The 22,371-nt window shown below is 44.2% G+C and overlaps 1 protein-coding gene across 1 annotated transcript in view; it reads right to left on the bottom strand.

The window, feature by feature from the left end:
* Positions 1–949: 949 nt before the first annotated feature.
* The window catches only part of usp43b (ubiquitin specific peptidase 43b), a 45,088-nt gene continuing 23,666 nt past the window's right edge, over positions 950–22,371 (bottom strand). The window contains exons 5-15 of the mRNA XM_061090103.1: positions 19,641–19,776; positions 18,903–19,047; positions 14,362–14,524; positions 12,189–12,300; positions 7,843–7,946; positions 5,717–5,794; positions 5,487–5,616; positions 5,056–5,398; positions 4,764–4,922; positions 3,962–4,126; positions 950–3,788 (exon numbers count right to left, since the gene is read on the bottom strand). Of these exons, the coding sequence (XP_060946086.1) occupies positions 2,653–3,788; positions 3,962–4,126; positions 4,764–4,922; positions 5,056–5,398; positions 5,487–5,616; positions 5,717–5,794; positions 7,843–7,946; positions 12,189–12,300; positions 14,362–14,524; positions 18,903–19,047; positions 19,641–19,776 (2,671 nt within the window). The 3' untranslated portion in view covers positions 950–2,652. The remainder of the gene's footprint in view (positions 3,789–3,961; positions 4,127–4,763; positions 4,923–5,055; positions 5,399–5,486; positions 5,617–5,716; positions 5,795–7,842; positions 7,947–12,188; positions 12,301–14,361; positions 14,525–18,902; positions 19,048–19,640; positions 19,777–22,371) is intronic.

Genomic DNA, 22,371 nt, shown 5'->3' with positions numbered 1-22,371 from the left:
TCATCTGTTCATCCATCCATAACTTCATCCATCCATCTTTGATGTTTTCTTTGTTCTCTTGTTTGTCCTTTTCTGTTTCGAAATGTGTTATATAAATACATTTAGTACTATCATTATTATGATCATCTATCTATCTCTCTATCCATGTATCTTTCTGTCTATCTGTCTATGTATCTTTATTATTATTGTTTTATTATATAACATAAGGGAGATAGTTCTAGAACATCTTAACTCTTAGAGATTTTCCATCCACCCATTATCCTTTGAGAGGATAAAAGATTTATGACAGTGAAATAACGTCAAACTGTTTCCACTGACGTCTGCAAAGTGACGCGTAGTTTTACTGCTGCTACAACACACACTCTCAATATTTTGTGTGAATTGTTGTGTTGTTTACTGCTGTGTACATGTGTGTATTGATGCTTCCTTCCAAAGAGAGTGATGAATTGACGAGGACCCTTTCAAATCCATCACCTCTTCACCTCATTAAGAAACTATACACTGAAGTTATTGACACATATAAGATGTATAATCATTAATCATTGTTATGCCTGGACGTGTCATATTACGAAACACACACACGCATAATGATTTACAAAGAAAAAAGAAAAATGGCCTCTCCATTACGACACTACGAGACTCACACTTCTTCACCCAACACGTGGTTTACTGGGAGTGTGTCAGTATCGCTATTTGCCAAATATTTTAGATACTTGTTCGTCCTTCTTTGTTTTTCTATTTTCTCGACATCTGCTTTTAATTCTGACATTTTAATAACCTGGACAATGCTGACATCTAGTGGAAGGTTTTCATTCTACAGTCACAGACCAACAGGATGGAGACGTCATGAGCAAAGTGTCAGGACAATTATATACAAATAAAATAATATTTACTGTCATGAGAACGATAAAAACAGCCATGTTGTCATAAACCAGTCGGCAAACATGAGTTTATCTGTGAGAAATTCTGTGTTTAATTGCAGTACATGAAGCAGACATTTTACTGTAGACAGTCCAGTACAGGGACTTGAGTGTGTTGTGTCCGAATGACCCCCCCCCCCCCCTTACTGTATGTTTGAATCCGACCTTACACAGAATCCGGAAACACACACCTCTGATCTTAAATTACAATATTACACATCAGGTAAAAATTGTAGAATTTTAAAAAAGTTAATAAAATATAATCTAGCCATACGTCTCAGAAACGTCCTTCACTCGCGAACATGTCGTTTTGGTAGCGGTAGTTAAAACAGTAAAGTTAAATCACACAGCGTGAACACAACAGTAACAGTGGAGGCAAACAATCGGCACTCGTTTCTATCCCATAATAATCCCCAGTGACACACGTTAACTAAAAAAAATGTAAATTGAAAAGAATGAGAGGAAAAAGTTATGAAGTTAATTTGTTGTGAACTTTTCGTTGTCGTCCTCCTGCAGCAAACAAACGGAAAGTTGTGCAGATACAGAAACAATGTGATTAAATATACATGTTGTCTGTGGTGGTTCCTCAAACACAGTGAGTGGGAATGTGACACATCCGTCAAATCTCGGTTTTTATTCGTGCATCAAACAATGATACGAATTTCTCTCCGTATAAAACAGTTTTCTTTTGCTACTTTTGGGCTAATTGCCTCTAAATTAGAAATTAGACACGTCAGCATAGAAGCTCAGGTGATGTAGCGACATATGGAATTTTAAAAAGAAAGAAAGTGCATTGGTAATAAAACAAGAGGATGATCATACATGACGAAGCCGTGGAGCGTGTTGTTTCAGCAGCTGATTTACAGGTGTTAATACTTTTATGCAAAATCTGACATGTTTGATCCCATTGAACTGTGAATACTCCAAAGACTCCAGTGTTTTTACTCCACAATGGACAAATCACTCTCTGCTTTTCAGAATAAAACCACATCTTGCTTGGTTTGAACGAATCCCCATCACACTACAGCAGTTTCTCTCCTCAGTAAACGAACTGCATAGATTGAGTTTAAGACACACACAGGTAGGTGATAACAGTACTATGAAGGGGGGGGGAAGAGAGAGGATCTGCTTTGTCTCCAGCGCTGTGTCGAGCCGGGGGTCTTCTCCGTGCGTCGAGAGGTCCAAGTGTTCAAAAGTCATTCTGGGCTGTCACAGAGGCACTTTTAAAAAAACACAGGACAGAACAATCAGTCACAATGTGTCTCAACTCAGGAAGTGCGTCACACTCGGTTGCTCGGAAACAGCAGTGAGGGGAGGGGCGAGCTGGTGACCCTCGATCCCAGAAAGCCTCTGTGAACCGGAACGTCTCGGTTCGGTTCCCACGGTGCACGCGGCCCATGGAGGAGGAGGCGGAGCTTGTGGTCCTCAGGAGACAGAGGCGTCTGAATTGAGACACAGCTTCAGATTGATATTCACGATCATAAGAAAACAGACCTTGGATCTGTACTTTTGATCGTTGAAAACTGAGGCTCTTCCACTTGTTTTGTATCGATACCACATGTCATATCTAATTTCCTGTATTTTTCTTTCCCAGCAGCGAGGAAGCTTCCCACTTCCTGTACGTGTTGTCGTCACTTCTCTGTTTACAGTGATATTTGTGCTGGTTTGACACAAACAGTTCCCACAGCTCTGTGTGGAGTGTCCTACTCTAGCTCAGCGTGCAGTGCAGGGTTCAGTGCTCGGGGACGGGCCGGTGCCGACCCAGGGAGGTGGTGCTGTAGCGTGTCCTCTGCAGGGGGCCGTAGCCGGGCTTGTCCTGCAGCAGGAGGCGGGGCTCTGGATGCGCCGCCACTTCGCCGTTCCTCTGCAGGGAGGCGCACCGGCGGAAAGTCAGATCCAGCTTGGTCTGGATGTTTGTGGAGCTGTGAGCGCGCTGGATGTCCGCGGCCTCGGGATGTCCGGCCTTCCCGTTCGGCAGCGGCACTTTGCGGTTGTGTGCGTCACAGCAGGGGGCGCCGCCGGTTCTCCTGTCCTCGTGGGCCACCGTGGTCAGCGTCCCGTTAGAGAGGGACAGTTTGGCTAGAGGACTTCCTGCCAGCTTCTCCAGGTGTCCGTGGCCGTTCACACGCCGGTCGATGCCCTTGGTCGGTGACCTCAGAATGCCTTTCTTCATGAAACCGGGTTTGAAGAAAGACAAGAGGCTGTCGTGGCTGCGACCCTCCTGCCCCCCCCGGCCCTCAGATTGGAGGATCATATGCACCAAGTCCTTCTGAGGCCTGAATGTCACCCCCGCCTGGACCTTGGTTCTCTTCAGGGTGGAGTCTCTGCTCGGGGGGGCACTGTGGCTGATCTGACCCTCTAGGATAAGTCCTCTGTGCAGCTGGAGGTCCAGGGTCCTGCCCGGGTCCGGCCTCGCTCGCTTAGACAACCTCTGCCTGAGAGAAACCTCGTCTCTGGCTTTGCTGCTGTCACCGACTCCCTGGCCGAGGCTTCTCTCCACACAGGCTCGGCTCTGTCCCTCCGGCAGCTTGGGTGAGTAACATGTGTCCGAGCAGGGTCTGTCTGAACAGCTGAGGCTGCTGCCACTGGGCGAGCCCTGTCCCACTTTGAAGGCTCTTGTCTGTTGTGGGGGGGTGGCCACCAGTTGGACGATGGGGTCTTTGGTACACCGAGGCCGGCGCCCAGACTCCAGGTACTCCACCAGCTCGCCAGGCCGGGGCTGCGCTGGGGGTTTAACTCGATCCTTGGGGCCGAAGGACCAGCGCAGCGGCAGAACTTTGCTCAGAGTCTCCTTGGACTTGGTTGGAGATCTCATGCTGACACTCCTGCCTTGGGTCCCACGGACAAACGGCTTGGCTTCGAACCCGTCTGTGGGAAAAAGACACAGAGAAGGAGACCTGGTGAGACTGGACTCTGATCAAGTTACAGCAGCTGCTCTTCTGTGGTATTTCAGCTCGATGAAATGACAATGAAAGAGTTACTACTTTGCTTTAAATGTGTTTTTTGTGTGCAGTGGCATCGAGTGAAACTAAAGTACCTACTTGACTTTGATGGTTCATCTACAAACACTGGCAGCTCAGGAGAATCTGGAGCCTGTAGGGGTCCCGCCGCCACAGGGAGGGGTCCTCCCGACACCACGCTGCCCCTCCCACTTCCCCCAGTGAGCCGGACCAGCCAATGATCCGAGGTGGAGGAGCTGGTGGAGCCTGCGAAGGAAGACGAGAAGTGTAAAAAACATGCAAATCAACAAAGTGAAGACTTCCATCTGCTGCTGAAAATACATGGTGGGGGAAGAAATGCTGGATTCACACGGGAAAACAAATAATATATGTTACAATCTACTTAGTCTGGCTTTGAGTTTTATTATTTTACTTTATCATTATTATTTATCCTATGTCTCTGTGTAGACTTTGTATATTTTATTATCTTATCTTTCTTTTATTGTTGTCTTTTCTATTATTGATTAATTTGGTATGTGTTAGTCTCTACATCTAAATGTTTTAGGTCTTTTTTAATTCATTTATGTTTGTCCTATCACTTATCACTTGTAAAGTAGGTAGAAATGGATTTGATTAGTTTGAAAGGAGCTTTAAAGCATTTTAATGATAGATTCTCTGACTCCAGGAAATGGAGAGAGAATCTTTATTTATTGGCCAAAATCAATATCTGATGCCCTGATGCTGTTGAGAAGCAGCACATCAAACAATTATAGGTAAACTGAAACTGGAGAAGAAAAATAACTGAATTTTTCAGGGTAGACTGTGAATAATTATGTGTGAGCAGGGATTCAGGGATTATTGATTCTCCATCTGTCTTTGAGCTGAACCAGGATGTGAGACTAACCCGTGAGGGAGGAGCTGGCCGACCACGGCGGGATGGTGTTCCTTCTCTGGTAGAAGAGGATGTAGGCTCCACGTGTGACCACCTCTGCCTCTGGAACGGGCTCGGCACTGCTGTCATCGTAGCTGTACCACTGGCCGTCCACAGAGTTCCTACAGGAAGCTGCAATCACGATAACAAAGGAAAGAGAAGAACTGTCTGAGTAACAGAACATGGGTCTTCTGTGGGGAAACCCAGGGATCTACATCACTTTTCTTTAACTTGTTACATTACTATTCACGTCGGTTATTCAAACCTGTGTAATGTCCGCCGTGCATCCCTCCGTGGTGATTACACACAGCATACAGGTCGTACAGGTAGTCTGGGGGAGCCAGGTCGTGCCGTCGGGACTGCTTCCACCCGGGCTGCGGGGGGGGCGGATGGGCGCCGTGGGTGCGGCTCACCATGTGGGGCTTCATGTCCAGGCCCGTCAGAGGGAAGTGCACGAACGTGGTGAGCTTGTTCCTGCGATCTCCCACCTGCCGGAAACGCTTCAGGTGCAGGATGAGAATGTCGGGAAGCGTCCACAGGCTCATCTTCACCATGCCCTGCTGCAGCTGCTTGCAGTGAGGGCACTTCCAGGCGTCGTCTGGGGCGAGCTGGTGGAGAGGAGAGCGGAGGGAAACACATCGTGTCTGCACAAGACTTCACTGTGGCTGCAGGTAGGAGATCTGTCTACTGACTCACCTGCTCCTCTTTGGTGTAGAGCTGGAAGCACTCGTCCAGGGTGCAGCTGTACTGCTGCACATGCTGCTGCTGCTGATTCCTCACACTCTCTGCATCTCTCACCACCTCCTCCTGGATGTTTCCAAACAGGCTGAAGTCCAGAACATGCACAAATTAGATAAATGTCAGGTTTACAGGGAGCAAAATGCAGAGTGAGCCTGAGGTGGTTTTGTCATCTAAAATGCACTGACCAGTCCTTGATCCTGTGCTCCCACTCGATGATGAGCTTCACGTGTGGAGGTCCTCCAGAGCTGCAGAGCTTCAGAGCCCTAAAGACGTCCGAGCAACAGAAGCTGCATGTTCAACCTCAGAGACATTTACTGCACCAGCAGCCGTGGAATGTAATAAAGTACATTTACTTTGTAACTGCACTGTACATGCATTAGCCAATATCTGTATTTTCTATATTTTTAAAAGTAATCAATAACGAGAGGGTAACAGAGAGGAAACATTAGACCCCGCCTCCTGTAGCAGCATCACAGGTGAAGAAGAGAGGATTTGGAAGAGCCCCTCCCACCACAACGCAGTACTTTTACCTTTAATATTTCAAGTATATTTAAAAACAAATACTCCTTCTCAAATATAAATTAATGTGGTAAAATGTTCTTCTCCTTCCACCACTGTGAACCAGCAACTTTATTAGGATCATGTGGAATTCACTTGCAGTGATGCCTTTTAACCACTAGGTGTCAACATCACTACACTTCATGAATTCTTGATAGTTGGGCACAGAGAAAAATAACTTTGATAAGCATCATTAAGAAACACTAGATGTTTGTTTGTGTGTGTGTCTGTGTGTGTGTGTGTGTGTCTCTGTGTGTGTGTGTGTGTGTGTGTGTATTAGGGACATATAGTTTGGGATACCCCTAAACACTAGAGCTGCTTTCAGACATTCTCCAAACTCCAGATAATCTTCTCTGGACGTTCTCTTGCCAGCTCCCTGGACTAAAACTCTGGATAATGTCCAAATGAGCCCATGAGAGAAAACAGAAAGAGGAAAATCACTGCGAGCGAGTGGGTGTGTTGGTGATGTTTTTAACACGCGACCGATACGAAACTGAGAGAAACAACAAGAATACAAATACCTCCGGATGGAGAAGCAGAGCCACACACGCAGAAGAAGCCGACAGAGACACAGTCATGAACGTATCATTACCCGGAGGAGAACAACGTGCACTTAAACACTTTGCACTGGTTCGTCCTCGTCGTGTGTGATGGGGGTTGACTCGGGGACAGAGCATATTTCTGAACCTTCAGAGTTCAGACACTATCATTACATGAGTTTCTAGGATACAGTGTGCGGCACATTTGCATCTCAAAAGGTTTCAAAAGGCATTTTGCCCCCATCAGCACCATTCAGCCAATGAATGCTCTGTTCTTAGCAGCTCCACGAATGGAACTCCTTTCAAGACTTTGTACAAAATGCCGCTTAGAAACAGCAATTCCCTCCTGAAAGTGAAAGGCATCAGACGTGCTTTCACGGGAAAGGATATAAAAAAATGTCTGCACATTTTAACTGGGGCTGTAAAATCGTGTCTAACCTTTACAGTTAGAGGGAAATATATTAAAAATCAATACAAGTCGACGTCTGTATGGAAACATTAAGGGCTTTCTGCTCGGGTGCAGCGTGTTGTTTGGTCGACATGTTCAGGAACTGGCCGCCTGCCTGTGCTTCTCAAGAAACGCTTCATTAGATTAGATTAGAGCAGATTGAAAGTGCATTACAATCGATTATATGAGATCAAATTTGAATGAGCCTGAGGGAACGTTGGGTCATTTCAGTGTTTGAGCACAATGCCACTAATTCCTCAACAACAGAACGCATTTAGGATAATCCTCTCCGCTAATAACAGGAGGACGTCAGTCATCCAAAACAACAACAGCCACTGAGCGGCTTCAGTGTTCACACCTGCAGAGACGTCCACCTTGCAGGAACATGCACGGAAGAAGTGCTTCTCCAGAAAAGAGTCCTGGGTTATTCCTGTCAGGATCACGCGAGTCAGGAGCTTTTATACCTCGTTCATCTGGCAGAACCGAGCTCTGAGACTGTGGCTGCGTCACAAAGCTGCAGCTGGTGATTCAGGCTTCAGATTCAACCGGGAGCACAATCAACACCCGGAGCCAAAAGCAAATAAAAGATACGAGTGGTGATTATATGGATGGGGAGAGGATTTGAATCCCAGCTCGAATCCCAGTGAGGCCTTACTGTGTGGTTTGCACGTTCTTCCCACACATTCCAAACAGCGTCATGTTACAACCCTTGTGTGTGTCTGTGTGTGTCTGTCTGTGTGAAGTCAGTCCACCAGGAGCCACTGACCTGTCCACGGCGGGGTGGTAGAGCGGTCGCCCGTCCTGAGGTGACAGGTAGCTGTAAAACGCTGAACCTCCCACCACGCGGATGTTGAAGAGGACTCTGGTATTCTGAAAGCAGAGTAAAAACAAAAAACATGTGAGAATCGTGTGAATCCACGATTTCACTGCTTAAACATTGTTTTAGACGCTATATACTGTTTATTATATTATATTATATTACATAGATCCACCTGATTATAGCAACATTGGTCTGATGAGCTTGAGTTCGTCTGAATCCTTCAATATTCTCTTGTGCAACAACCAAAGGAAACACGAGGGTTTACTGCGGGTTTTATCAGGTCTCGCAAAACTAAAGCGTTCAAACCAGAACTGGGACATTCTCCTTCTCCTTGAAGAATCAGACTCGCTCAACTACTGCATTTCTCGCTGTGCACCTTCAGATAAGTAAAAACCGTCGATGATACAAATCTGTCTTCACAGCAAATACAAGATTCATCATCCGTTTTCAGAAAATGCTGAGAATTATTCTCACTGCTGGTTATTGTCAGTGTCTTTTGCCATTGAAACTGCATTTAAGACTTTCATTCTGTTTTAATCTGCCGAAATGTTCTTCTGTGTATTTCATTGTTGATAGAAAGTTGAAGTTAAAAACAAACCCTGGCACATTGAGGGTTGTATTTATCAGAGATCATAGAGCTGTGTGCAGAGCAGAGGACAAAGTGGGCCATCATGAAATATAGGCTGAGACCTGCAGAGACAGTTTGAGCTCACTTCAGTTTGAATCAACACGCAGCACAGGGCACGGTTTCATTTTACAGAAACAAAAACATTAATAAAACCACAGACAATCGGACGACTCTCTCGTTTCATCCTCTAAAAGCCAAAGTCTGAAATAAAAAAGATCTTGTTCTACTCGTACGGGAACACGCTGATATTACTCTGAGATCTGCTTGGATTGGAGGCGCTTTAGAAACTAAAAGGCTTTTGCAGAAATGAAGCTGATTTCCTGTTGTTCCGGTGGAATCTGGTGTGTTAGCTGCTGAGCTCAAACACAAACACCTGCTGGGGTTCGTGAGGAGAAGTGAACACACATCAGATTCCTGGAAACACCCACCAGCGCTTGACCCTCGAGGGCAGATAAACAATACCTCTGACATTAGTGGCTCAAATACCCGATGCACTGTAATATTGAAAGTGCCGGTCAGATGAAATACTGAAACCAGGCAGCAGCTATAACTTAAGCTTGTGGGCCGAGTGGAGTTCTGCTCTCACGGCCTCATACCGAGCTGTGTAATTAAGACTACATCATCCTGTCTACAGCGTTTCAGCATCAGGCGTTTATAGACACCGCGGGAATCAAACCTCCCCGTGGAGCCCAGAGTTACTTCTCCAGTGAACTCATCCACTTTCCTACGCGCTCGGTTTCAAGTGAATGATGTTTCCCTGACACGGGCTCAACAGTCAAAGGGCTTGTACGAAAACACGTGAAGACCACCTGGGGAGTCGTGCTAACGCCAACGTCTGAGGAATAAAAGATTTTAACGTTGTTTGAATAATCAGGGGAACATTCCTTTATGATAAGATCCATACATCTCCACACATTCCAAAGGGATTTACAGAACCTCGGGGTGCGTCACCGGGAGGATTCACCAGGTCTGAGGATTGTTTCTGGGTATTTCAGGTCAGTTACATACCGACATTATCTCTGTCCTCCTTCCTTTTCACATAAAATATATATTTCCCCTATGGTTATTTAAATAAATGTTTGATAAAACTGTTAAATATCAGGTCTTCATTACATTTCTTTGGCATAGAACAAGCTCACAATGTTTATTTCCACGTCAGATCTTCAAATGGAACACGCAGCCGAAGACAACTTAATCTTTTAGCATGATAAGTAAGTTAAAGACCTTTTTACGAGGTGAACCTTTCAATGCTGGAAATATTAAATCATCTTCCCATGTTTGTTTTCCTCCCGTTAGAGACAGAAGAGGAGAAACCTGTGAGTGACACCAGACACAATGTCAGCGAGACAAAGGAAAATGAACATGTGAGAGCCCCCCCCACAGGGAGCAGGAGAGGAGGAGCTGCTGGAGACTTCAGACTCTGAAATGTTTCCCCATGAGAAAACACTCGATCCTGCTTTCAGCCAAGGTTAATCACTCTCTGTGTCCAGTGAGAGCGTGGTGGGGAATGTTTGTGGCATTGTTTGTGTCCGACAGGGCAAAAGATCTCCAATTACAGCCCATGCAAACAGCCAGTGTGTGTGTGTATGTGTTTGTGTGTGTGTGTGTTTGTGTGTGCTCCAGGCATTACTCATGTTGTGGGGACCTAAATTTTGGCCATATTTTAGGGACTTGTCTTCCATTAGGGGACAAAAAGTAAGTCCCCATGGATAACGCAATGACTTGATTCAAGGTTAAGTTTAGGTTCACTTTTGGTTTAAGGTTAGGGTTAGGCTTAGGTTAAGTTTAGGTTCACGTTAAAGTAAGGTTTAAGTTAAGGTTAAGGTTAGAATAAGTCTCCAGTAAGTCAATGTTATATCCTCTGAAGTCTCCATATACAAATGCACTGTGTGTTACTGCACGTTGTTCTCTTTAATATATTTTAAATCCTTGTGTTGTGTTTTCTGTGATAATGGTCATCAGACCGTTTCTTTAAGATCTGTAGACAGTAAGCAGTCGTCAGTGTTTGCAGTAGAATATAATAAACTACAGCCAAGTCTTTGTAAGTGAACATAAAACCAGCCAGTGTTAGAATCCAGCTGTCAATCAGCGTCATTATCAGGAGCAGAGCTGCCACCGAGGCCGAGTTCTGCTCCTGAATTGAATCTAATATTAGAGCGAAGCAGAGAAATCCACTTGTGAGTCGACCACCGACTCTGCTGAGATGAAAGCTTCAGAGCAAACATCTGCTCCGAGCATTGCTCCTTTCTTGGCAGAGGCGGGCTCCGGCAAACTGATTATGCCGTACAAGTTGAATTAAACGGCTGACACCACGGGTGGGGGCGCACAAAGAAGACGACAGATCTCCTGCAGAGCGACTGTACATGTTGCACCTGACTCCTCTCCTCTCGCTCCTGGCACAGAGAGACCACCGGCTGACTCCTCCTCAGTTTCCTCCGCTCCACACGGCTCCTCTTACTGCCGCGGTGACAGGTGACAGTGATCAGGAATCTGTTTAACTGCATGATTAACAGGACGCCGCTGCGCACAATCACACACGACACCGACGGTGCAGAGAACGAGCGAGTGAGCAAACAGAGGCGTCGTCTGCAGTGGAGTGAATAACTGATGTGACAGAGACAAACAGCAGGAAGCATCCGAGGAAACTGTTCCTGTCACTACCTCTCGTGTTTTACAGTAAACATGCTTCTGTTCTGCCATGAAGGGACTATTCAGTTAGTCTCATTAGCTCACACTGCAATATACATGCATATCTGCTATAATGTGGGTTACATCCGACTGATACCATATAAATTAAATGTTCATTGACATATATAAGATGTAATATTCTGACAAATGACCTGAAATCAGCAATCTGTGTTTCTCAGATACTGTCTCTCTTAAATTAACTGTTCAACATTTTGAATTTGTTTTCTGGTTGAGAGTGAGGCTCAGTTTTAATCCCCGTCCACACTAACACGCCCGAACACGCAGATGAGCCACATGACCACCTACAGAACTCCACTTCCTGTCCCAGACCAGTATACCTGACTCTGGTGAGGAGCTCCAGCGGCTGCAACACCAGGAAACAGATTCCTCTCGGCCTGCAGCTCTTGGACCTGCACCTCACATTGTATGTGTGTGGACGTGTTCTGCTCGAGCCAATAAACATGTCTTGTAACATTTGCACCAGGCAGCCTGACAGCAAGGAGACATGTCCCCTGTCTGCCTCCGGCTGGTTCACAGATATTAAATACATACGTTTTACAAGCACCATGCAGCGACTTCTATTGATTTATTACACAGAGCAGAACTATAACTTGAAATAAAGGGTGTTCTGGTTGTGGTTGCAGGAAATGAGAATAAAATAAATCTCCCCCGTCGTAATGAAAATGGTCTTTTATATCCACCCTGTAGTTTGTCTCCCACTGCTTTAATTGACGGAGACAGCTCGTTTTTGTTTAACTCTTGTCTCGTGTTAATTTTTGTCCCCTGACTGGACGGGGACAGGTCATTACCAGTTGGCTGACAGACATTAACCGGAGGGCACGGGTTCAAGCGTCTGCCGGCTAAAGAGTTAATGAATCTCTGGCAGCTCCTGACGCCGCTGCATTGATATTCTGCTGAAGAGGGAGAGAAAGGAAACAGCATTTTTTCTCCCATGAATTCACTTTATCACCGGTACCTGCGCCTGAGCTCCGTTGATCATCAGGTAGTAAAGTTTGCTGAGGATGCTCTGCTGCAGCTGGTCCCAGGAAATCGCCCGGTCCTCCCTCATCAGAAACGGAGGACCAAACCTTAAACAGGGAATAAAGGAAACCAATGAGTGAAATCAGTGGAATAAAACATTTCAAATATTACAGCAATCCCCCACCGGCCTCATCTTATTCTATTGTAATGTAAATAATTGTCGATGAACATTATCAGCTTTCGAGCAGATTCTCATTACAGCGTCTCTGTGGAGGCACGGAGGGAGATAATGAGCAGAGGGACGAGCAGCGCTTCAAATGACGGATCACATAACACATTTATTATTATTATACACCTTTAATTGAGGGCAGCCCTTCACTGCACGCTCATAATTTATTAGATTTATGAGAGCATGTGCGACAGAGAGACACACACACACACACACACACACACACACACACACACACAGACACACACAGTGACGACTGTAGATTAAACAAAACAAACATGAGGATATTGAATAAAAAATAGCATATTTTCCCTTTTTCATTGCTTTTCTTTTGTATTTGCAGATTTAAAACTATAAAACAGATTCTCAGACCATCAATGTTCTCATAAGATCATGATGAAATATCAATGAGCTGATTCAAATTCTCTCTGTGTGGAGTTTGCATGTCCTCCCCGTGTTTGCAGGGTTTTCTTCCACAGTCCAAACACATTAATTGTTGCTGTTAGTTGACTTGTTTTGAATTCGAAGGCCTTTTATCAGCAGCTCTGTAGCTGCACGTCCGTCTAAGAATGCAGAAACGTCTATTTCCCACTTCTGAGCTGAGTAGATTATTTATTTTCACACAGTGTCGGCGTCAGGGCGCAAAGGAAATGAAATGTCATGAGATCAATTTGTCGAGAGGAGAAATGCAAAAACAGTGAACGTCTGCGTTTTCACACATGAAATGTGAAACTTCTTGAATTCCCATCTTCTGTATCCCTCACTTTCACACTTGAACTAAACCAACAACACTGTTCACACGCTTCTGAATTTCAGAAATGTGCCTGTGATGCTTTCCTTCAGAGAAGCAGAGCGAGAGTATGTGACTCCGATGTCATTATCGTGGCCCACACAAGTCGTCCAGCTGTCACTTGATGAGACAGAGATAGTTCGGGGGGGTTTGATGGACGACAGAAGCGTCTGAAGGAGAAACTGAGACGAGGTGTCAGGGAGTCGTGGAATTGGAGTTTCTCACAGGAGCCGAGCAGCTGAACTCACCTGTATTGATCTCTGGACTCTGTCAGGGAGACGGCTGTCTAATGAATCTCTGTATCGCTCCACATGTCAGATTCCTCAGTCGCTGGGTGTGAGATGTGAGTCGTCTCTCTAACAGAGCGCTGACACGACCCTGAGGTGCTGAGCGAGGTCAGGTTTAAAATACATATCGACTGAAACACTGTACACAGAGCTCACTTTTGAGTAAAGGCTGTTTGTTGAATGGACAATCAAGTCTCCTTCAGGGATAAAAATCTACTTAATTTACAGTAAACATGTCCAAATTGTTCTTTAAATGATAAAAAATTAAATGTTTTTTTGCGAAAGAAGCAGAAAAACAGAGTTTTTCTACCTTAAGGCCACTGTCACACATTCTCTTATGAATCAATGGTGAACCTCCTGTTTATTTCTATTCTGTGCGAGCGAGAGATAAATAAAACATTTGCAAATTTCATCAGATGAACTTTTAGTTGGAACACAATAAAAAAGTCTGATAACTGAATACTTAAAACTATACCAATGCTAAAACACTTTATTTTTGCCAAAAGCTTGTATTTTCACTTTTATAAGAGACGCGGGTTTGAGGACATCCTAAGTGATGAGTTTGACACCGTAACTACGGCAACCGTGTGTCCCAGTTCATCCAGGATTGTCCTGGTTTCAGTGTTGGTGTCTCGGGACCCGACGAATGTCTGTAAAACACTCGTATGTCCCAGTTTTCAACCTCCATTATCAAACTGGCCTGGTTTTATTTGAACACAATTGGATTAAATATGAAATAAAAAACATAAACAAAAGGCGCCAAGAGTCTGAATTCATCACTGAACTCGGATCTGTCGATCGATTTGATTGGTGATTTATGATTGAACAGCTGCGGTTGAAGGATCAAAGGATGTTCTGTTACCTGACAGTCTGTTGCCCCCCCCCGGCAGCGTTGCACACCAGCAGCAGGATCTTGAGCGGGACGCCCTGGTTCAGGAACTCTGAGGACAAGGCCCCAGACGCCGGTAACCTCTGACCCTCGGGACCGGTGGAGTACGGAGACGATGGCAGGCTGTGGTGGTACCCTGCATGGGGGGGGGGGGGGGGGGGGGACCAAGAGGGGAAGAGAGAACAAACAAATGAGGCCTTGTCTTCACTACTGTGGACATTTCAACCCCCAGATTTAAAATAAACCTCTGTCCACATGACGTTCGGTTTACAAAATACTTAGAAACAGACTTAAAACGCTGTTTGCATGTGGACGAGAAACCTTCATAGCAGCATTTCCTTCACCAAGGAGCTGAGGAAATACTCAAATACTGAAAGTGTAATAATTTCCCTTCACACCTCTAACCAGGAGCGAGGAGAAAGTGATGATAGCGCAGCTTTCTATTTGGGGAGCAGTGATTCAGAGGGGACGACAGATGGACCAGTGTCTTCTCAGCAGGAGACATTATCTGATGCAGCTTCTGCTCCACATCCTGTCCTGGTAGCGATCCAGGCAGCTCCTTCTCCCCCCCCGTTCCCCCTCGCCACCAACGCACAGGAGTGAGAGACACAAAGCCGAGATCCCCGGTGACGTCGGCGGTGACGCCCCACCCCCCTTGCCAGGCAGATGTCAAAGTCAGTTCTTAAACTGGCAGGTCAGCGCCTCAGAAGCTCCGAGTGATAAATCACACAGGAATAAGACTCTCAGACGCAGAGGAGCAGGTATTGATTCAGCGCGGCGGCTGTGCCTTCCCCAAACTTTTCATTAAACACTCTTGTTTACACTTGATTCATCACAGATATGGTAAATGCCTCTGCTGGGCATGTAGCGAGCTCTTTGCTCAGCAGCGAGCTGGTGTGATCACACATCCGTCCTCGTACAGAAATAATCGGGGTGCGAGGACATAAAGTCGCGTGTGAAGGACGAGACGATTCAGAACTAATCAAAGTCTGAACATACGCCACCAAAGCTTCGACTTTAAACCTCTGATTGCAGTGTCTCGACCCCGAGGAGGAGAGGAATGATAAGAATGCACAGCTTTACATTCATTACTGTCCTTTTAATCAAGTAAGTGATAAAACCTTGTGCTGTAATTTACATGAGCGGCGACCTCTGCTAACTGTGGGGATGAGTTATGGAGGAAAATCTGCTTTTAAAGACCGTGTGGAACTTGCTCGTGAATCTGCAGTAAAACCCAAAGGTCACCTCCGGCCCCAGTGCTTCAAGATTTAGGAGATATCATCGCTCATTAAATCAAAGTTTTTGAGTAGATGTCATTAAATAAACTGTTTAGACATGTTTCTTTTTTACAAGGCTCTTGTCAACGCTTATGTTTCTATTTTAAAACTTTATTTATAGGAGTAGTTGTGTGTTTGTATGTTTGTGTTTTATTGAACATTTCCCAAAGCTGGAATGAACTGGAATGAAAAGGCCGGTGGTTCGAAACCTTCATCAACCAGTGCAGTTTCAGTCTATTCACATTTGCTTCCTGACCTTTGACCTCTGAAATCTAATCAGTTCATCTGTGAGTCCAAGTGACAACTGGTCAAAAATGCTTTGTGAGGTCACAGTGACCTTGAACTTTGACCTTTGACCTCCAAAATCGATCCAGTTCCTCCGTGCGTCCCACTGAACATTTGAGCAGAATTTGAAAGGATTCTCTCGAGGTGTTCTTAAACTAACACGTTCACAAGGCAAACAAGAGTTTTGTGAAGTCAAGTTAACCTTGAACTTTGACCTCTAAATTCTATTCAGTTCATCTCTGAGTCCAAGTGAATATTTATAGCAAATTTAAAGAAATTCCCCTTTGCTCAAATAACAATGTCATCCTGCTTGTCACATATAAACAAGAATATGATGACAAATGGAGATTTGATTATTTGTTTACTGAAAACTGGTCGAAATAAAACAGGAGGGAGGAGTTTGCAGCAGCAATTACTTAATGTGAAATGGATCTTTAGATGTGAAAGTCAATTCTCTGTGTCCAGATATTATTTGGCAGGTGATATCACATTCAAGTGTCCCCCTTGGCCCCAGAACGCCACACAGGGACATCATGCTTATTAATTTGTGACGGTGAATCATCAAATCCCAAACTGAGGCTGTCTCTGTCTCAGGTGACACTTGTGAGCGGCACTTTGAGATTTTATACAATTAATTATTAATGGAAATGACTTGATACCGCAGATGGTGAGCTCATGAAAACACTGCAGACCGCTCTGGAAGTGATGATTTAAAATGTGTCTGCAGCCGAGAGTCAGTCGATCAACTAAAAGCTGCTGTTTCTTAAAAGGGCCCGAATGTTCAGATGTGATAATATGAGTTATTTCCAGTCTTTATGCTAAACTAAGCTAATCTGCTACTGGCTGTCATTTAACATTCACTGCACATAATCGAGTGGGACGTCAATCTCCTCTCCTGCAGAACGTGCACGGATATGTTCTGCAAAATGTTAAACTAATAACTCAAGTTATGCTGAAGAAATCAAGACGAACAAAGTGCCAGGAAAAGAATGAAATGTTGACTTTACAGAACAGAGGAGAGGGGAGATATTTAATTCATATGAGAACTATACAGCAGGGAGATTAGGAAGGTCACCCCTGATTTACTTTTGACATGATCAAAAGGTTAATTTCTTTTCATGTACATCACAGACACTGAGCCGCTCTTCTCTCAGCCCTGGGAACAGCCTCTCACATCAGGAGCTTTTAAATCTGAGTAACCGTCGCCAGCCGAATTCTAATCAATCAGTGGGTTTGGTTTGATCGAGGGAATCGGACCCTCAAGGTGAAGCGTCATAAAACCACACCACGCTCAGTTCTCACCACGCATTCAACGCCTGACAACAAAATCCACATTGATACCTTCTCCTTAATTCACTGCACACAAAACGCTTCAGATACCAGACTGAGCTCTAATGAGATCTCTGACTGGAGTTTATTATTATTATCCCGTCTCCTATCTCACCTGCAAGAAATAAACTGTTTCTTTCATTTACAAATGTATAGAAAATTGATTAGAGGTCAGAAGGACGTTTAAATTTAGCCGCGGCAGCAGAGGCATAGGATTTAATTTACGGTGCCAGACCGAGTAAAGAACAGTGCAACATTTATTTTTTACACACATGCTATTTTGATTTTATAGTCGTCATTAATCACAGTTAGGCCGAGGATATTTATGTGCTGCGGATGTACTTGTCTTCTAGTAAGTGAAATAAAAATAAAGGATTTTAATTTAAATTTATGTGTGTAGGTAATTAAAGGGAAGGTGGTGGGATATTTTTATACATTAAGGAGCAGAACACGCTGGTGTTGACCTTAAGAAATGTTACAGGAGGAGGAACTAGAATCATCAGCCTGTGGTTCTAATCCCAGTTTCAGTCTACAGACTCGTATGAGGTCACCGCGACCTTTGACCTTGAAATCCATTCATCTTTAAATTCAAGTGACAACTGGTCAACATGTGAAGAAATGATCGAAGACAGATTTGAGATATCATGCGTCGGCTCTGATCACCAAAAGCTCTTGATTCCAGAGAAAGTCCTTCTCACTCAGACACTTTCACACTCAGCCCCTCTGGAGAATGTCTGGAGTTTATCCGGAGTTCAGTGCATGTCTAAGAGCATCAATGAACATTTATGCTAAATTTTAAAGGATTTATTTAAGAAAAAGTTTGTTTTGAGGTCACAGGGACCTTGACCTTTGACGTGTGACCACCAAATTCTAATCAGGTCAAACTTGAGTCCAACTGAATGTTTGAATAAAATTTAAATAAAATCCCTCGAGGTGTTGTTGAGATATCACAAGAACGAGACGGACAGACAACCCAAAAACATAATGGGAGTGGGAGGAGACTTCAGATGACAAATTAAAGTTCCTTTAAAAATACGGCAATGAGTCTCACAGGACAATCTGTGGTGCTGTAGAACCTCCGTAATCAAGCCCAGGAGGCCGAGCCGGTCAGAACCAGACCAGACGATTGTAGAGAGAACGAGGTGGTGATTGTGGCGAGGGCCGGGGGGGGTTTCCCTCTGAGGCAGCCAGGCTTTGTGTGGCCGTTGAGCAACATAAATTAAAGCACTAAAAGTCACATTCTCCAAATGGAGCGGCGGTGTGAACACGGCACCGAGTGAGAAACAAGAGGCTGTTGTTCTGTTCCTCTGAGCTCGTGTTTTACATCACTGACACAGAGATGAAATACAGACATGAGGCGAGATGTGATTCACCGAGCTCTGCAGGAAGCTGTATTCTTTTTAATGTGCCCCCCCCAGGGCCCCCGTGCAGCGAGAGGGGCACCCCCGAGGGTTTCATTAAGCAATAATACCCTAATAACACTGGTTTGTTTACAGATCTGTGAGCACATCCGCATTCCAGAAGGAGAAATATTAATGTGGTGCCACCGTCGAGCTATCTACAAAGACGAGTGTGTGTTCTATAAATAGCGTTGAGTGTTTGTTTGGCCTCGACTTCAGGTACCTGAGATCCGAGCCGAGCCTCCTCTGATGTAGAGGGGCGGAGCCTGGAAGGCGTAGATGACATCATTCTCTGCGATGCTTGTTAGATCGTCCTCGTCGAAGAAGGAGCGTTGGAATCCCGTGGAGTAAACCTCCGTCAGGATCACCTGGAGAGAGAGAGGGAGAGAGAGACATTAATTGTTGATTTCCTTATAATATAACTAATTTGAATCTTATGAAACACCAATAGTTTTACAGTTTCACATTTTTAGCACAAGGACGTTATGTTGTCTTCTGTGTTCTTTAGCAGGATTATGCTTAATTATGCTGTTATGCTGAAAATAATAATTTATGATAAAACATTTTATGTTTCACCACACGTTTAGTGGACAAAATACATAATTTTTTATATATCAGAGCATTTTTTTTATCTCACGTGTGGTCTTTTATTTAGAGATCGTGACTGAATGTTCAGATCTCTAATAAACCCTTCTCCTGAACTCCAGCTTCAAGAAACAGGGCGAAGACTATTTTGTTTTTATCATTTCTATCAATTATGTTCCCATAACCTGTAAAACTTGACATCCTTGACTTTGCTGCTCCATAATGACCAGTGATCTGGCTTCTGATGGGGTAGAGCAGCAAAGGGTTTTGAGTGAGAGTGCTACAAATACCTGAATATAAAACCAATAAGTCCTACTCTCACACAGGTCAGACTACGATCACACACATCAGGCTCCTCTCTGTGTCTTCACGTTACCTGGTCCGGAGAGATCTTCCCCTCGTCGGCCACCACCCTCCTCAGAGAGGCCACCGAGCCGAACAGCGGCACAGCCAGCCCGGTGCGGAGGTACCGCTGCCCTTTGGTGCTGAACACCAGCGTCACACACAGCGGCCTGCAACACACACACACACACACACACAAGAGAACACACAATCAGGGGGAGGGTGGGAAATAGAACGGCCTCTATTTAGATTTATCTGTGCCATCGCTCCTGCAGCCTCCTCTTTACGGTCGGGACGGGACAAAAGAAGACTTTCATGAATAACTCAATACATTTTAACATTAATAATAGATCATTAGGAGTTTTTATGTGTGCAAAATAATGGAATCTCTATTGCATTTTTAAAAACAAGGGAGCGCTTGGCTCCGACCTCTCCAGTCAGCGCTGACTGGGATGTAATGGTTTCAGTGAGTAACGGCCCACTGACGAACACTATCAGGAACCTGTGGAGTATCTGAATGTGCCGGGGCCAAGAGCAATTACACCGAGATACGAGCGGGTGGTGGCAGGAGAGGTTCTGTTATTTATGTGCACTTGAATATAATATAAAAAATATCAAATTAGGTGAGAGGATAAAACATTTTACCAAGCACAAGGAAACTGTCACGGCCGCAAAACGGTAACTCAAGGACACGTGAATCATTTAGATAACGTAGCGCTCAACTTAATTCATCAAATATCATTAAGTTTCCTCTAAAAGATAAAAAATGAAATAACAAAATCACAATAAGCCGTTTCCCCAGAAAGACGTCCGCTGCACAAGACTTAGAATAACCTCTGCTCTCCAGACAAGGACGACGGGTAAAGCTCCTGTTTAAACATGTGTCAAAATATCAGAATTCCACTTAAAAACTCCAGTGAAAAGAGATTAAATAGTTTTAACTGTGTGAGATTACAGGTCAGAACTAAACTGCATAAAACATACAAAGAGAAGCTAGTTGAATAAATGTCTTTAAAAGAAAACTTAAAACATTTCTCTTTACTTCAGCCTTTAACTAGATCTTGCACTTTCTTTCTTTTCAGTTTTTATGCCTGTTTTTAGTTTAATTGCATTTTTTATTTGATTTGATTTTAAACGATGATTATTATTAGAGAATATCTTGTTGGTGGTACATTGATTTCATTTTATTTAAGGAGATTGTGCAGTTAAGTCTGCCTGGTCTCAAATAAGAAGTTACAGGTGGATGATGTAATATCCATCACATAGACCTTTGCTTCACGCAGACACAAAAACCATGAACTGTCCTTTAGTGTGAGTCTGTGTGTGTTTTGTGTAAATGTTCTTATCTTTCAAACCACATCTTCTATATGTACCTGAACTATGCTTCCATACGCATTCACCTCCCTTTAGGCCGAGCTATTAGCTTTAGCTTTGGATCTGAGAGACCTTTATATTCTTCAAGCATCTCACAAATGTATTTTAGCCCTGAGCAGTAAAAACATCCATAAACCAGCAGCAGCACTTTGAAGTCTTATAACGAACAGGAGTCTGAGAATTCTGCATTAACAGGAGATATCTGCATAATTCCACTGGTTCTTGTTATGTGCGATTGTTTTTTTGATCCGTTTACAAACCAACATGTTTGGTCCTGCTCCACTGATCTGGGTAGAGGTGGGGGGGCTGGAGACTTCAAAAGAAAGAGGAACAGTAAATTGGTAGCACTTATCCAGCCACTGCTCAAGGAGGAATCCTCAATTTATGTTGATTACAGTTTTCAAATAAACAGAAAACAATATTCTCACACAAGCGCAACAACGGAAAACACGAATGCAAAAGCCACACAGTGGAAACACAACCACAACAGAAGAGAGTAACAACGAAACAAGCAGAGAAACCAGGTCAGGTCCTGGATGTTGAGTCAAGTGAGACGATTTAAATGCTGAAAACCCAGAAACTTGGTCACTGCTGGAAATGAGACGATCTCATTCAACTGCAGGAAGTAAGTCTCCTGTTGTCTGTATCTGTTGTCACTCACTTATGGTTGTGTGTCCGCTGGCTTCTGCTTTTTGTGTTGTGGCTTTTGCATTTGTGTGTTTTCTGTTAATGTGCTTGTGTTAGGCATCTCGACCGATAACGAGTCGCTGAGTTCATGAGTTTGATTCATTGCTGATATTACTGAGAGAGAATATTCTCACACAAAAAACGTCCCTGTTGCATAAACAAAGAAGTGTAAACAAAACCCATGCAACATGCAAAGTGCATGTGACTGCCAAGGGACAGGAGGTGTTTGGATAACCGGGCAAAGCCAATGTTGGTTTGCTAACAAACAGAACGTGAGCTGATCTCTTCACACAGAGAAATAAAACAATGCTTTAAAAAGGACAATCCATCTGTTCTGTGTGTGTTTCTCCTCACACACTCTGAAATAAAAGGATGGGAACTAACTGCTCTTCACTTGGAACGCCGTCAAAAAATCATTTCCCAAATTAGACGGGACGTTGGCTGAACTTTAAAAGACTGAAAACTGAAAGGACGTCAATATCTGGCGAGAGAGAATCTCTGGTGAATCTTGAGAGCGACACCTCTGTGTAGTAGAAGGTACAATTTAGTCTGAGATAACTCTTCCCATCAATGTTCACGTTAAAGCAACAGCTTCACATCTGGGTAAACAGGTTTATTTGCTTTATGCTGAGGGATAAAAGGTCGATACCTTATCTGTCTGTTCAATATGTAACATGAGACACTTCAGCAGTGAGGGAGAGAAG

This window comes from Limanda limanda, chromosome 17 (genome assembly GCF_963576545.1).
Source record: "Limanda limanda chromosome 17, fLimLim1.1, whole genome shotgun sequence".
In the NCBI taxonomy this organism is placed as follows: Eukaryota; Metazoa; Chordata; class Actinopteri; order Pleuronectiformes; family Pleuronectidae; genus Limanda; species Limanda limanda.
Note: the sequence above shows the minus strand (reverse complement) of the source record. Positions and strands in the feature narration are given on the sequence as shown.